Consider the following 17,507-nt stretch of genomic DNA (forward strand, 5'->3'; position numbering starts at 1 on the left):
TATCCTTTCCTAAATACGGGGACCTAAACTGTGCACAGTACTCCCAGGTGTGGCCTCCCCAACACCCTGTACAATTGTAACAACTCTGCTATTTTTCAAATCCAACCCCCTAGCAATAAAGGCCAAAATTCCATTTGCCGCCTTAATTACTTGCTGCACCTGCATGCTAACTTTTTGTGTTTCGTGCATAAGAACACCCAGATCCCTCTGTGCTGCATTTTTTTGAAGTCTCTCTCTCTCTATTTAACTAATAGGCTGCCTTTGAATCTTCCTACCAAAGTGCATGACCTCACGCTTTCCTACATTAAACTCCGTCTGCCAAGTTTTTGCCCACTCACTCAACCTATCTATATCTCCTTGCGGATTCCTTATGTCCTCATCACAACATGCCCTCCCACCTATCTTTGGATATATTGCACTCTGCCCCCTCCTCCCAAGTCATTAATATAGATAGTAAATAATTGTGGCACTCCACTAGTTAAGTCTTTCCAACCTGAAAACTACCCATTAATCCCAACTCTGTCTTCTGTGAGTTAATCAATCCTCAATCATTGCTAATACATTACCCCCAATACCGTAGGCTCACTTGCTCAACAAATCTGAGCCGAAGATCCTCGAGCAGCCAACACTTGCTGTAGATGTGGCCACTGTGGATTGCACCGGTGACAACCAGCTCCCATATAGTACAGCTGCAACACATTGCCTGCACAGCCATCTCTATTCTATTTAATTAATTAATTTGGATGTTAAACATTTGGATGTTTGCTATATTTGATTTAATTTAAAAGTACCTGTTTAAACAATTAATTGTAATTAACACTTCTAGTCCTGCTCTGTTTATACCGTTATTATAACACTTACTGTTAAACTACCACGATTGAAAAAATTAATTACCCAGCTCTTAATTTGAACCAATACCCTCCCTGCTGGGTTAAATTCACCTTAGTTTATAGTTTTTATACTAATGAATCAATCAAGTCTTATTTTATATTAGATTAGCTAACTTAGATTAAATTAAAAGCTTACCGGTATACTCACCCCGGCCTGCTTTCTGTTTCCCTGTGCTCTCTGGTGATTGTGATGTCGCTTTTTGATTTTAGATTTCCCTCCGATTCTCCAAGGTTCTGGCGTGCTTTTTGAAGCAGCGGGACGAGAACATTCTCTACTAGAATTTACTGGAATGACTCCAAGGCTGAGGGATTTTAGCTACAAGGTTAAGTGGGAGAAGCTGGGGTTGTTCTCCCTGGAGCAAAGGGAAAATTGACAGATTATGACCGGTTTAGATAGGGTAGGCAAAGAAAAGCTCTTCCCGTTAGCTGGTACAAGGACTAGGGGACACGGATTTTGGTTTTGGGCAAGAGATGGGGAGGGGGTGGGGGGTTGGGGAATATGTGAGACTTTTTTTATGCAGTGAGTAGTAATGACCTAGAACACTGCCTACGAGGGTGGTGGAAGCAGATTGATTTCAAAAGGAAATTGGGTAGGCACTTGAGGGAAATAAATTTGCATGGCCATGGGGTTCGAGCCAAGGAATGGGACTGATTTGGATTGCTGTGCAGAGAGCTGGCATGGGCTCAGTGGGCTGTATGGCCTCCTTCTGTGCTGTTATGACTGATTAGGCTTAGAAGGTATCAAGATGTGGGCTGTTTCTGCCCCCACCTCTCCTCTTTTTTTTTTCTTCCTCCCCCCCCCAAAACCATTGTAACAGTGGAGTATGAGAGGTTTAAACCTCAACAGTGTGATGTGAAGGAAGTTGATGAAATGTGAAGTAGCATAATCAAGAGTGGCTGCAGTTGGGTGATGAGTAAAAGATGTTGTTGATATGGAGCAAAAAAACATGGGCGAGCTGATAGTTCTGGGAAACTCCATAGCTAATGGAAAAAGTCAGAGGATGAGCCATCAACTAAAGCACTGCAATTGAGGGAACTAAATTGGCCATCAGCATGGATCTGGTGATTAACCCTATGATAGTAACTTGTTTAGAAGTACACACTTAATGGGATGCAATTAAAGATGTTTGGAACCATTTCTAGCTTAGTGCATTTAAAAACTATAGCAGTTTGTAAGTGATTGGAATGCTTTTAAATCTGCTAAAACAAAGCAACCCACTGCTGCATTGTGTTTACTGACCTACAGTAAGATGCTGCACTTTTGATAATGGCCAAAGATACTGGCTTACAAAGACCAAATATGTCCAGTTCCATTTTTTGTTGCATCAGATTGTGGATTTTAAAAAAATATTTTGGGAATGCAATTCTGCCTGTTTTACTGTGGAAGCTGTAAACTAATGGCATCGAGTGTTATCATTCGGGTTTTTATTACAAGATCCCTGCAGAATACATTGCTGCCATATTTTGCTGCAAAATTTCAGTTAAGTTGGTTGGTGACTTGCCCCAAAGATGTATCATGGCTGTGAACTGTTCCAAAGTGATTTAAAAGTAGTGTATATATAAATCTGTTTACCAGATTTCGGTGATGGAGTAATAGAATTGGATGCTGTCAGACTTGGAGAGCATTTAATCTGTTACCTCACTAGATATGTGGTTAAAGTGAGATGCTTTGGGACAAAAGAGAATTTAAATTTCCAAACTAACTGCTGTTAAGGGTAGTTTACAATTGGCGAGCAGAGTGCCCCTGAAGCATCAGTTCTTTGATCTGTAATTTGCAACAATTATATCTTTTTGACATTAAAAGTAGATTGTGTAAATGTGATAGGTGATATCAAGTCATGTAGTAAGGAGAGATGTTTGCAAATATCCATGGATATTATCCTTTTCTGTAGAGTTAATTGGGCAGAAGAAAGGAAGAGCTCCCAAGAGGTAGGTTGGCTGGCTGAGGTGAGGAGGGGGGAGGATGGAAATGGTGTGAGCAGGTTACTCTGTGGGTTGAGAGGTTGCATGGACAACCCGCCCTCTTTTTAAGTGTTCATATTTTATTTTTAAATTGTTTATGGTATCTGGGCGTTGCTGGCAAGGAAAGCATTTATTCCCCATTCCTAATTGCCCTTAGAGGTGGTGGTGAGCCATATTAAGTCCCTTGGGATGCTCCAAATACTTCACATACAATGAATTACCTCTGGTCCAGTTGCTTTTGTAGATGAATTTAATGTGGATTTTATTTAAGAATGTATGATATAAATCTTTAGTTTCTACTCCATTTTATTTACCTCACTGATATCTTTTCATCTGTGTCAGTAGGGTACAGTTCCTGGGTCATCAGTTGAGCTCTATTACTTGCTGGATGAACTATCCCAGGGAGCCTGTTTTATAATCATTTAAGGCAAACCAGGTATCAGATCTAAGTGTAATGATTGACTCAACTTTGTCACTGACCTCGAGTGTAAAGGCAGCAGCTGCTATAATAGGATATAGTAGCTCTCTGTCAATCAGAGGATATACTATTTTATAACGATAAAGGTGTTTACACCATATAACGGATAACATCAGGGCCAGTGATATACAGTAACAAAGTCAAATTCAATTTATATTGAAATGGTATTCTGGAATTTTAACTGCTTGAGGAATAAAATTGTGATTTCTTTTGTCCATTTGTGACAAGCATGAATTTGTTTCTTTTCTCATTTCAATTGCTTACGTGCTTAATTTTTTTATTTCTTCTGTTTTAAGGCTGAAAATACACAGCAAGATGATATGGAAGATGTATCAGATGGAATTGGATATCGGGTATTTAGAAATACTGGTTAGGGGAGTGTATGTTGTCAGTGGTGGGGACAAGCTTGGTTGTACTCTGAGGAAGCTACCACAGTCTTGTAGTATTGGGCGATCATTTTAGTCTGGCATCACTGGAAAGGATTGGCAGAACTTGGGCTGGCAATTTGAGGTTTGGCACTAGTGTTTCCCTAGTATTCCTCAGCAGTGAGGGATAGGGTATGGGTCTGATTGCATTTGTGGAATTATCTCCGATTTGGCAGCACTGGTATAAAGAGCAGATGCCACTAATTTGCTTTTCTAATTACCCACACAATATTGGTGTTGGCTTTCTGTACTTTTAGCCACTTATTTGAAAAAAACAGTAGTTTGAGGAAAGTCTGTCTTCCTCTCAGCTTAATATGTGATCTGAAGTCTATAATTTATAACCTGAAATTAAAAGCTGCATCAGGTACTTTGTACAGTATGCCTTGATTCTTGTCTCCCACACTTGCACTTATTTATATTCATACAGATAACATGTATAAAAAAGACCAAAATAAATTTCTGTGTACAGCTTTTCAAAATTGTCTTCAGATAGCTTTTTTAGGTGTGAGGAGAGAAACTAAATGTTGCTGGAGTCTATCTGCATTCAGCTAACAGTCATTGTATGACCAAGATTTCAAGTTCAAGTCCAGGCTTTGGGGAAACTCAGTGACCTTAAGTAAAAACTTAATTGAAGGTATTAAAAGACACCAACTATATCCACTGAAGTATATTTTGTTATTGTTAGGGCCCTACCAAATTCACAGCTATGAAAAATGTCATGGACCATGAAATCTCGGGTCCTTTGTGAAATCGACCATTTTGCGAACATTGCGCGTTTTATTGATTGACACCAGGCTCACCTCGCTGATTGGTAGATGAGAGAGGGCTTCCCGGTGCAGTTTTGGGAGAAGCAGTCTGAAGTATTCGCAGACAAGTGAGAATGGCAGAATGAGCCAATCAAAAACAGCCACAACACTACTGCAGCACATCGAGTGAAAGAATTTGGAAGCCAAATTCTGCATGCCGATGGTGGAATACTGTGTTGTACAAATTGCAATGCATTGTTGGATCTCATGGGCAACGGTTCCGCAGCACTGAGTCCGAAAGCCATCACAGCAGAAGGAGAGCTTCCAACCCCACAGCTGGAAAATGAACATGCAAAAAAACAAGCAACGATTTCATCCCTTTTTCTAAGAGGTCAACAGAGCTCAGAAATTCAGCAGTTGGTTACAGTGGAACTTGTGGATGCTTTTGCACGTGCCAACATTGGGGAAAAACGTGATCACCCAAAGCTATGGGTATTCATGCAACGTAATGTGCAAAATGGTGGTTGCTTGCCAAGTGCAAAAACTGCGACAGGACTACCTACACATTGTGAGGAGATGAAGTCTCCGGTTAATGCATTTGAGTCTTAGCATTTATCTGGTGAGTCCACTGATGAGCAAGACAACTGTGCTGCATGTTTTTTTTTTATGTCTGGTAAGGCTGAAGATGTAGTCGGGAAAGCTAACTGCTCGGAGACTGCATCTGTTTAGAAGCTGTTAATTATACCACTGATTCCCAAGTGATGATCAAAATATGGTGCAGATTTCTAAGTGTCCGCTTTCATTAGTGACAATGATAAAATCTTTCAAATCTGTGTTCCAATTTGTAGTGCCTAATGCTGTCCATATTACATGTAATGCACATATTTCTCGTCAGTGAGCTGTGGAAAAGTGAGTTTGGTAAAACCGACAAACAGGTCAGCAACACTAAAAAGATCTTCAAACGCTGCCCTAGCCGTAAGTTTCGATACAGGCAACAGATTACAAATGAGGTTGAAATGGCTGGATTGGGGAACAAAACATCACCCTTCCTGTAGAGCAAGTAATTACATGTTGGAAATCTTGGTTTGGGCAGTACAGTATCATGCAGTTCACCTGTAATACTACTCAGACTTCGTCTCAGAAGAGCTCGCACTGACACCGAAAGCACAGTTTTTAACAGATGTTTGTAACTCTTCCAAACAATGCTAAGCTTAATGAGTTTCGGTGTATTGCCAAGAATGCTACACGACTGATGGATTTAATCACTTGGTTTGAATCTTGACCTGTCAAAATCTGCAAAGCCGGCAATACATTAATGGATGCACTGTTCTGGGCTGAAGCACAGTCAAACGAACAAGACTGACAATTAAATGCCTGTGGTTAACAGGTGTTTTCTGGCATAGCCAAGAAGCTCAAACAATATTACTGCTGTGGGGAAGAATCAAGTGGTGAAGGAAAAGCCACTCACTGGTTTAAACAACCTTCTGCGTTCCTGAAAGCTGCGTATCTTTGACCCTGCATAAATGCACCTGTTGATGGTGGATTTAAACTTGTTTTGTAATTCCTGGTTTTAACAAAATCTGTAGGCTGGAGCTCCTGTTTTATAAAAGCATTGCAAAAGAAGCAGATTGTACTTTTCCTATGCTGCAGTTTTGGTACTCTGGAATAGAGAATCCCCCACCTTGCAAGGCTGACACAGCGCTGTGACAATTCAGACAAATTCTGGACGTGGCAAGAGTTGTCAAATCATTGGGTATCCACAGCGCAGAGATGGGGAATGAAGAAAGACAGTTGCAGGTTGCTCACATTCAACCACTGACTTCAGTGAGTAAAGAATGTGACCTGTTTGTAGTAGGCTTTTTACAAGAGGATTCAAGTATACAATAAATGCCATTTGAAACCAGAAACTTCCCTTTGTCATTTTTTTACATTTAAATAGATAATTTTCATGGTTTGTTGCACCACCATGAAATTTATGATTTAAATACATGAAATTGTGAATATTGATAAATTTCATGTCACGGCATTTTTGTTAAATTTGACCATGAATTTGGTGGGCCCTGGTTATTCAATAAATCTTACGCAATTTTTAAGTCTTTACTGAGGGCAAATTTCCATTACTGGAAAAATGGTGTTTGAAATTTTTAACACTTTTTTTTTAATTTGGGTCAGTTGGTTTTACATCCATGATGCTCTTTACATGATATCCCATTCTAAGTTTTATATTCTTTGCATTTCCCAATTTTAAATGTTTACGTGGCTAGTTTCAGTTGTAAATGTTTAAATATTGACATAAAAAGCATTGAGAGGTAATGCTTGTGGCTAGGAAGTGCGCTCTATTTGCAAGACATCTAATTTATAGATAAGTCAATCTATAGAATTAGAAGTCCAAGGAAAGAAGATTGGCTTGTTCAAGCATGTGTATTGTGTGGTGTGCCGTTCCTGTTTGTTTGGTAAAAGATATACAAATCCAGAAAAGTGGATTTGGTGAAGGACAAGAAAGATGAGGATAAATTAAGAAACTTCAACCCTACTTGCTTTCAGCTGATTTGTTTGCAAGTGGGGAAAGCTGGAGTCAACTTTTATAATGTATGTAGGCAACCCATTTAAGTTGGTGCTTTCACTTCCCAAAAATGAATTGGGCTGGAGACTGATGCATTTGAGTTGGGGATTTCCTATGTTGCAGAACTTTAATGGGTAACTTGAACTGAGATTATTTCCATGCAACGTATAGCAGCAGCATTTTCTCCTAGTTAGTTAAATTCCAGTAATCTTGCAGTGATTGTTACATATCACTATTCAGTGAGGGCAATGCACATTAACAACTGCAAGACCTGATTTGTTTATCTACTGTAATAACTGCAGCTGCCAAAAAGACACACTTCCAGCATCTTGTACTACTAAATATACCAGCAAGTGATTGCTGAACAAAATTTCTGAAGTTCAGATTAATTCTTCAGAACTTAGCTTTTTTTCTTTTTTGGTTCTTTTATTTGATTTTTGTTTAAGCTCCATTTTTATTGCTAATTTTCAGTTGCTCTAAGAAGGTGCTGGTGAGTCGTCTCCTTGAACTTCTGCAGTACGTGATGGTGTTAGGTGGTAATGTCAGGATTTTGGCCCCGTGATGATGAAGGGATACAATGTATCCAAGCTGGGATGGTGTATGACTTGGAGGTGAAGGTGTTCCTTTGCTCTTGCTCCTTCTCTCTGGCAGAGGTTGCAGGGGTGGGAGGTGCTCTTGAAATACGCATGATCAATTCATGCAGTACGTCCTGTAGGTCACGGATAATGCAGTCATATTCAGAGAAATTGTAGTAATAAAATACAGGGACACGTAGTAAAGCAAAATATCAGAAATATAAACCACCCATGTTGATCAACAGGCGAGCCAGCATCTGATAGATTTCATGTCACTGTTCCTTCTGTAAATCAGCTTGTCTCAGTAGCAGCAGTCTGTGTCCCGTGTCATTAAAGTTGTACGTTCGAGATTCATGCCAGGGCTTGAGCACATGATCTAGGTTTGTTTTTGTCAAAGGGAGTGCTACATTAAGAGGTACTGTGAATATGGAGTGAGATGCTAAATCAAGGCCATATCTGCCTGTTGAGGTTATAAAAGATCTCAAAACACTTTTAATGAGCGAGTATTTTTGGTGCCTCTATGCAAGACATTTTTATGAAATCCCTTTATTTCTTTGGGCATTTCTGTCCACGGGTTAAAAAGACACCAATTTAAGACAATCCGTTCCTATTTATCTTGAAGACCCCTCCAGGCCGTGACTTGGCCTTTTCAGAATCACAGAATTGTTAAACTGCAGAAGGAGGCCATTCAGCCCATTGTGTCTGCACTGACTCTCCAAATGAGCAATTCTTCTAATGGCATATCTCTGCCTTCTCTCTGTAACCCTGCACATTCTTCCTTTTCAGATAACCGTAATTCCCTTTTGAATGCCTCAATTGAACCTGCTTCCACCACGCTCTGGCATTCTAGATCTTCACCACTCGCTGCATGCAAAATGTTGCCATTGCCTTTTCTGTCAGTTGCCTTAAATCTGTACCCTCTTGTTCTTGATCCTTTCACGAGTGGGAACAGTTTCTCCCTATCTACTCTATCCAGAAACCTCATGATTTGAATACCTCTATTAAATCTCCTCTCTGCCTTTTCTTTAAGGAAAACAGAACCAACTTCTCCAATCTATCTTTATACCTGAAGTTCCTCATCCCTGGAACCATTCTCGTGAATCTTTTCTGCACTCTTTCCAATGCCTTCACATCTTTCCTAAAGTGCGGCGTCCACAGCTGGACGCAATACTCAAGCTGAGGAACTAGTGTCTTGTAAGAGTTCAAAATAACCTCCCTGCTCTGTACTCTATACCCCTATTAATAAAGCCTAGGATGCTATATGCTTTATTAACTGCTGTCAACCTGTCCTGCCACTTTCAATGGCTTATGCACAGATACTCCCAGGTCTTTCTGCTCCTGCACTCCCTTTAGAGTTGTACCCTTTATGTTCGATGGTGTCTCTACATTCTTTCTACCAAAATGAATGACTTTGCATTTCTCCACATTGAACTGCATCTGCCACTTGTCTATGCCCTTTTGAAGTTCCACACTATCCTCACCGTTCACAATGTTTCCAAGTTTTGTGCCATCTGCAAATTTTGAAATTGTGCCCTGTACACCAAGGTCTAAGTCACTAATATATATCAGGAAGAACAAGGGTCCCAATGTGAATGTGTCTCCTGTGGTTAGCTCAGTGTTTTGGAACTCGAGCGGCGACTGGTGACACTGTGCGGTGTATTTGCAAGACAGAACTATGTGGATAGCACGTTTAGGGAGGGTCACACTGCAGGTTGAGTGTGCAGGCACAGAGGGAATGGATGACTGCCAGGCAGTTTGAGAACCAGGCAGGTAGTGCAGCAGTCCCCTGAGTCGATCTTGCTTGCTAACAGATTTTCCATTTTGGATACTGGTGAGGGTGATGGTTCCTCAGAGGAGTGCAGTGGGAGCCAAGTCTTTGGCATCACATGACTGAACTGTACAGAAGGGGAGGAAGAAGAGTGGAAGGTCAATAGTGATGGGGGATTCATTAGAGGAACAGACCGATGTTTCTGCGGCTGCAGACGTGACACCAGGATGGTATGTTTCCTCCCTGGTGCCTGGGTCAAGGATGTCACAAATTTTTCTGGGAGAGTGAACAGCCAGAGATTGTGGTCCACATTGGTACCAATGACATAGGTAAGAAGTATGAGATTCTGAAAGCAGCGTTTGAGTTAGAAAAGAAATTAAAAAGCAGGCCCTCGAAAGCCGTAATCTCAGGATTACTCCCAATACCACATGCTAGTGAATAGGAGGATTAAGCGATTTAACATGTGGCTGGAGAATTGGTGTAGGAGATTTCTGAGGCATTGGGACCTGTACAAGATGGACAGGTTGCACCTTGGCAGGACTGGGACTAACATCCTCGCAGGGAGATTTGCTAGTGCTGTTGGGTTTAAACTAAATTTGTCAGGGGGATGCGAACCTTAGAGGGAGCTCAGATTGGAGGGAAGCAAACCCGCTAATAGGAGTTAGAAAAGTAGTAAGTGAAATTGGAAGGCAGACAAGGTGAAGGCAAACATCAAATGGGATCGGCATGAGGAATAATGTTAAGACCAAGTTCAGGGCACTCTATCTGAATGCATGTAGCATTTGCAACAAGCTAGTTGATTTGAAGGCACGAAGAGGTAAATGGGTATGATTTTAATTGCCATTACGGACACGTGGTTACAGGGTGTCTAGGACTGGGAACTGAATATTCAGGGATATTCACATTTAGGAGGGATAGATGGAGGGGAAAAGGAGGTGGGGTAGCACTGTTAATAAAGGACAAAATCAATACATCAGTGAGAGAATCTTGGATCGAAGGAGCGAGATGTAGATTCAGTTTGGGTGCAGGTAAGAAACAGCAAGGGGCAGAAAACATTGGTGGGAGTTGTTTATAGGCCACCAAAATTTAGTGGTAATGTTGGGCATGGTATATATCAGGAAATTAGAGCTGCATGTAGTATGGGCAATACTGTATTGGGTGACTTCAATTTACATATAGACTGCGTAAACCTAATTAGCACTAATGCTGTGGAGGATGAATTCTTGGAGTGTGTGCAAGATGGGTAGCTGGAGCGGTATGTTGAAGAACCTACTAGGATCGGACTATTTTAGATTTAGTATTACGTAAAGAAAAAGGGCTAATTAATCTTGCTGTAAAGGAGCCATTAGGAAATAGTGTCCACAATATAATAGAATTTTACATTAAGTTTGAAAGTGATATGTTTCAGAATTAATTACAAGGTCTTAAATTTGTACAAAGGAAACTATGATATGAGGAGCAAGTTGGCTATGGTGGATTGGGAAAATACATTAAAAGACTTGACTGTAGACAGGCAATGGTTAATATTTAAAGAAGTATTACATGGTCTACAACAAATATACATTCCCCTAAGACACAAAAACCCAATAGGAAAGGTGAATCATCTGTGGCTAACAAAAGAAGTTGAAGATTGCATTAGATCAAAGGAAGTGGTTTATAAGATTACCAGAAAAAGTGGTGAGCCTGAGGACTGGGAGCAATTGAGAGTCCAACAAAGGAGGACCAAGAAACTGATAAAGGGAAAACCGAATATGAATGCAAGCTAGCGAGAAACATCAAGGCGGACTGTAAAAGCTGCTTTAGGTATGTGAAAAGGAAAAGATTAGAAAGAACGAATGTGGGTCCATTGCAGGCGGAGACAGAAGAATTTGTAGTGCAGAATGAAGAAATGGCGGAGAGACTAAACAATTACTTTGTGTTTTGTCTTCCCAGAGGAAGACGCAGAAAATCTCCCAGAAATACTAGGGAACCAAGGGACTTGTAAAAATGATTAACTGAAAAAATTTAGTATTAATAAATAAACCTGCATAATTGGATTGAAGGTTGATTAAATCCCCTGGACCAGATGAGCTACATCCCTGAATATTGAAGGAGGTGGCTATAGAGATAGTGGATGCATTGGTGGTTCTTTCAAAATTCTACAGATTCTGGAAGGATTCCTGCAGACTGGAAAGTAGCAAATGTAACCCTGCTATTTAAGAAGGGAGTGAGAGAGATAACTGAGAACTACAGACCTGTTAATTTTTAAGTTTGTCAGTAGTATGGAAATTGTTAAGATCCATCATAAAGGATGAGCTGACTAGACACTTGGAAAATATGATTGGGCAGAGTCAACATGGATTTGTGAAAGGGAAATCATGTTTGACAAGGCTGTTGGGAATTTTTTGAGGATGTTACTGGTATTGTGAATAAAGGAAAACCAGTGGTTGTGGTGTATTTGGATTTTCAGAAGGCTTTTGATAAGGTCCCATACAGGAGGTTATAAAACAAAATTAGTGTACGTGGGATTGGGGGTGACCTACTGCAATGGATTGAGAATTGAACAGACAGGAAGCAGAGAGTAGGAATGCATAGGTTATTCTCAGGATGACAGGCTGTTACTAGTGGGGTACCATAAGGATCAGTGCTTGTAAACAGCTGTGGCCCAATCTATATAATTTGGATGTGGGGGTCAATTGTAATATTTCTAACTTTGCTTATGAGACAGAACTAGGTAGCAATGTAAGTTGTGAGGAGCATGCAAGGAGGCTTCAAGGGGATTTGGACAGGCTAAATGAATGGTCAAGAACATGGTAGATGGAATATAATGTAAATAAGTGTGAAGTTATCCACTTTGGTAGAAAAAACAAAGGCAGAGTATTTCATAAATGGTAAGAGATTGGGAAGTGTCGATGTCCAAAGGCACCTGGATGTCCTTGTTGTTCAGTCACTAAAAGCTAGTATGCAGGTGCAGCAAGCAATTAGGAAGGCAAATGGTACGTTCCCCTTCATTGCAAGGAGATTTGAGTACAGGAGTAAAGATGTCTTGCTGCAATTGTAGAAAGCCTTATTGAGACCATACCTGGATCATTGTGTGCAATTTTGGTCTCCTTTCCCAAGGAAGGATATATTTGCAATAGAGAGAGTGCAACGGAGTGCAACATCCTAATCCCTAGGATGGCAGGATTGTCTTGTGAGGAGAGATTGGAGAAACTGGGCCTGTGTTCGAGAGTTTCAAAGAATGAGAGGTGATGGCCTTCAAATGTACAAAATTCTTAGAGGGCGTGGCTGGATAGATGTGGATAGGATGTTTCCTTTGGCTGGTGAGTCTAGAGCCAGGGAACACAGTCTCAGAATAAGGGGCAGGCCATTTAAGACTGAGATGAGGAGGAATTTCTTCACTCAGAGGATGGTGAATCTGTGGAATTCTCTACGCCAGAGGGCTGTTGAAGCTCAGTCACTGAACATGTTCAAGACAGAAGTTGATAGATGTCTGGATACTAATGACATCAAGGGATAGTGGGGGAAAAATGGCAGAGGTCGATCAGCCATGATCTGTTTGAATGGCAGAATAGGCCCAATGGGATGAATGGCTTACTCCTGCTCCTATGATCCTTTCAGTCTGAAAAACATCCATTAACCACTATTGTTTCCTGTCACAAGCCGATTTTGTATCCACGTTGCTACTGTCCCTTTTTATTCCAGGAGCTATACCTTTGCTCATAGGTGTGTTGTACGGCACTGTATCAAATGCCTTTTGGAAGTCGATGTACACCACATCAACGGCATTGCCCTCGTCAACCCTCTCTGTTACCTCTTCCAAGAGCTTCAAATTAGTGGAACACTATTTTCCTTTGGCAAATCCCTGCTGGTTTTCCTTAATTAACCTGCGTTTGTCCATGTAACTATTGAGTTTGTTCCAAATTATTGTTTCTCAAAGTTTTTTCTCCACCACCGAAGTTAAACTAACTGGCCTATAGTTGCTGGGTTTATCTTTACACCCTTTTTTGAACAAGGGTGTAACATTTGCAATTCTTCAGTCCTCTGGCACCACCCCTGAATCCAAGGAAGAGTGAAAAATTATGGCCAGTGCCTCCTGCAATTTCCACTCTCACTTGCCTTAGTATCCTTGAACACATCTCATCTGGCCCTGGTGTTTTATCAATTTTAAGTTCAGATAGCCTATCTGATACTTCCTCTTCCTTTATCAATTTTAAATCCTTCCAGTGAATTAATAACCCCCTCTTTTTCGCTGTGGCCTGGGTAGCATCATCATCCTTGGTAAAGACAGATGCAAAGTATTCATTTAATACCTCAGTTATGTCCCCTGCCTCCATATGTAAATCCCCCTTTTTGGTCCCTAGTTGGCCCTACTCCACCTTTTGCCACCCTTTTACCATTTATATGCCTACAGAAGAATTTGGAGTTCCTTTTTGTTAGCTGCCAGTCTCTCTTCATACTCCTTACTTCTCAATTGTTTCTTCACTTCTTCCCCTCTGAACCTTCTATATTCAGCCTGGGTTGCCATTGTATTATCCATCTGACATCTGTCATGAGCATGCTTTTTCCTTCATAATTGCTTCCTTTTTTGTCATTAGGGAGCTTTGGATTTGATTGCCTGCCTTTCCCCTTCGAGGGAATATACCTTGACTGTGCTTGAACTATCTCCTCTTTGAAGGTAGCCTGTTGTTCAGCTACCGTTTTTCCGGACAACCCTCTATTCCAATTTATTTGACCCACATCCATTCTTATATTGAAGTTGGCTTTTCCCCAGTTAATTATTCTTGCTCTAGATTGTTTTTTCCGTAGCCAACCTAAACCTTATGATCACGGTCACCTAAATGTTTTCCTACTGTTACTTGATCCACTTGGCCCACCTCATTCTCAAGAACTAGGTCTAGCAATGCCTCCCCTCTTGGACTGGAAGCATACTGCTATAGAAAATTTACCTGCACACACTCAAGGAACTCCGTCTTCGTGAAAAGAACCCCAACTTCACCATTTCTTGTTTGGTCACAGGCCATAAATTAATTACATTTATCACATGACTTGCAAATTTAATGTTTTTGAGATTTATGCAACTTAAAATTTGTGCATATATTCTTTAGGAAGAATAAACTACTTTTGTTACATTGTAAAAAGCACGACATAGAATTTGAAGTCTGCAGTAATTGCTTTACTGACATGTTAGTCTAATATTAAGGAAGAGCTGTGTTATTGGAAATGTTAAACTGTGACCCTTCCTGTCTGTTGAGTTGGATGTAAAACATCCGACGGAACTATTCGAAGAGCAGAAAGTTCTTCTGGTGACCCGACCAAATTCGTTCCTCAACCAACGCCATCAAAGACAGATCAACTGGTCGTTCATCTCATCGCTTGTATGATCTTACAGCTTTTACATCTATCTCCACTTCAGAATGTTGAGAGGGGTGATGAATCAATATTTAACAGCTTGCATTTATGTAGTGCTTTTATAATTGTCCCAAAATGTTTTACAGGAGCTTCATCAGGCACAAATTGACATTGTACCAAACAAAGGCACAGTGGCGCAGTGGTTAGCACCGCAGCCTCACAGCTCCAGGGACCCGGGTTCGATTCTGGGTACTGCCTGTGTGGAGTTTGCAAGTTCTCCCTGTGTCTGCGTGGGTTTCCTCCGGGTGCTCCGGTTTCCTCCCACATGCCAAAGACTTGCAGGTTGATAGGTTAATTGGCCATTATAAAATTGCCCCTAGTATAGGTAGGTGGTAGGGAAATAGAGGGACAGGTGGGGATGTAGTAGGAATCTGGGATTAGTGTAGGATTAGTATAAATGGGTGGTTGATGGTCGGCACAGACTCTGTGGGCTGAAGGGCCTGTTTCAGTGCTGTATCTCTAAACTAAAATCTAAACCATGATCAGTGTTCCCTCTAATTTTCATTTTCTGTATGTGGCCTGTTTGCACTGTGTAGTCCCTTTTTGAAGATTGCTTTGTGGCTGTGCATCTTAAAGGGAATGCTGCTTGTGTGGACTGTTTGCCCCTTGCATGGTACATTCTAGATTGCTGTGCACATGAGCAACGTAGAGGGAATGTTGACAAGGACCAAAAGCTTGTTTTAATGAGGTTGGCTTTAAGGACCATGTGAATGGAGAAGAGAGATTTAGCGAGGAAGTTCCAGAGCTTGTGATCTAGACGTTGGAAGGTATATCCTCCAATGGTGGGGTGAAGAAAGTGGGATGTGCAAGAGGCCAGAAAGGAGGTCTGTTTTTCCATAAATGCAAGTCTTTTTTCCTTTTTGTGATACTTTACAGTAATTAAAGGTATGCTGCTTAAAGCCTGCCTCTTTTTGGCAAAGCTTTTAATCATCTGTCCTCGTATCTTTGCCAATTTATGCCTGATTTATAATCCTGTGAAATGTCTTGAGGTTTTGTTAGATTAAACACACAAACACTATAAATGCAAGTTGTTGTATGCTAGATTCTGTCATTGAATCATCACAATGAAGTATCTTGACCCTTGCTGCCTTGCATTGCAATTGCTGAGGGAGGGTGGGAGTGGAAGTTTTTCACACAGCTTTTGGTCAGCTTTAATTTTTTTTTCTCAGAGTAGGAGTGATTTTCAATGAATATACAATTTGGGGTGTTGGACAAAAATAGGTCACCTAAGCTATTGTTTGCAGCTTGTCATGTGAACCCCTTCAAGATACACTCCATCATTCCCACACAGTAAATCCTTAATCATATTCTGCAGTGACATCGGTTACCTCCAATCTTGAAATGTTATCCTTTCAGTTGTAATCTTTTTAATTGTCACGAGCATTGCTTGCCTTTTTGCTAGAGGCAGGTAGACCACGGTCTGTTTATGTAGCTAAGGCACTCTGGCTTTGCATTTGTAGTTGGTCTTCCAAAACTGTAGCCTTATTGCTCCCAACAATCAGTAATTCAGCAAGAGAACATTTTCTGGACACTTGTTTGAGTTGGATTTTGTGTTATTCCTGCTTTGTGTTGAGCGGAATCTAATTCCACATGTGTATCTACATGTATTTATATTTACCACTTCCTTCTGGTTCATGTCATGTTTGACTTCAATCCTAATTCAGGAAGATGCATTGTTGGAAGGAGGAATTAAATAGAGATGTTTTTGGTTTCCGACACTTTTTTTTAAATGCTTGCTTAATCTTGGCTCTAATCATTTTTTCCCCTGATTTATCTTGTTCAGTTAGCCTTTTCTAACTGCCCAAAACAAAGGGCTGGTCCTTCTGTGGTACTTTGCAATATGTTTGTTACATTTAGCAGGCAAATATCTATATATTGTGCTTAGAGCGCACACACTCTTGTCGACAAGCCTTACATCCTGTTGTCACAATTTTTGGTCACACTTTCATCAACATTTCCTATTTGATTTTACTATGTTAGCTGTCAATGTGGTTGCATCCACTGACCACTGGGTAGCTCTGAGGTGAGTTTCTCAAGTGTGTCTCTCAATTCAGACACTATCTTGCATATTTTAAAAAAAAATACCTTCACTGTTTACCAGTTCTCTTTGCTTTCCTCAGCTAAACTCGGCATTTATCAAGTGTATGTGCCCTATTACAGTTTGGTGTTGAGGCTAACAATCCATTCAACAGCTTAGCTGACGCAGTGTGAATGGTTGATCCAGGAATGGATCTCTTGGGGCAAGAGTTCAATATGTGGGCGATGGTCCACAGTCACAGTTTGAGCTGCTCCTAGTGTCCCACTTGTGGAGCAAGTGACCACATCTTCCCTGGCTCGTCCTCAAGCAGTTGAGGTTCCTCCAGATTTTCCATGGGAGGTTGAAACCTGGGATTTCGCCACTCTGGTCTGTTACCAGGTTGTGGTTGGTGATGGCAGTCAACCAGGAGGTGTGCCATTGAGGTGGGGCTGTCGTTTGTTTGTAATGTGTGTGGAGTGTATTCCAGTATGGGCTGAGATTTCAGGCAAGTGCATGTTTTTTTGTTTGAGGTGCTGTATCAATGGGAGTGCTTTGTTTGCCGTCAGCTGGTGGTCTTTGAGGAGAATGTTTTCCCTGCGGACTTCAGGAGGTTCATGTGCTAGCACAGGAAACTACTCAAGCTGTGTTGGTTTCAACGTTCCAGAAATAAGCGTTGATTTTCTTGGAGGTAG

General features: G+C 40.9%; 1 protein-coding gene across 5 annotated transcripts in view; it reads left to right on the top strand.

Moving 5' to 3' along the window:
• Positions 1-17,507, top strand: part of usp22 (ubiquitin specific peptidase 22) — a 138,068-nt gene that overhangs the window by 19,220 nt on the left and 101,341 nt on the right. For 2 of the 5 annotated variants that reach the window (XM_068055958.1, XM_068055960.1), the window contains exon 2: positions 3,627-3,683. The exons of 2 other annotated variants lie outside the window; for them this stretch is intronic. In XM_068055958.1, coding sequence (XP_067912059.1) covers positions 3,627-3,683 — 57 coding nt within the window. Of the gene's footprint in view, positions 1-3,626; positions 3,684-17,507 lie in introns of those variants that run through there. One more of the 5 variants, XM_068055964.1, reaches the window with a different exon arrangement.

This window comes from Heterodontus francisci, chromosome 24, assembly GCF_036365525.1.
Source record: "Heterodontus francisci isolate sHetFra1 chromosome 24, sHetFra1.hap1, whole genome shotgun sequence".
Classification (NCBI taxonomy): Eukaryota; Metazoa; Chordata; class Chondrichthyes; order Heterodontiformes; family Heterodontidae; genus Heterodontus; species Heterodontus francisci.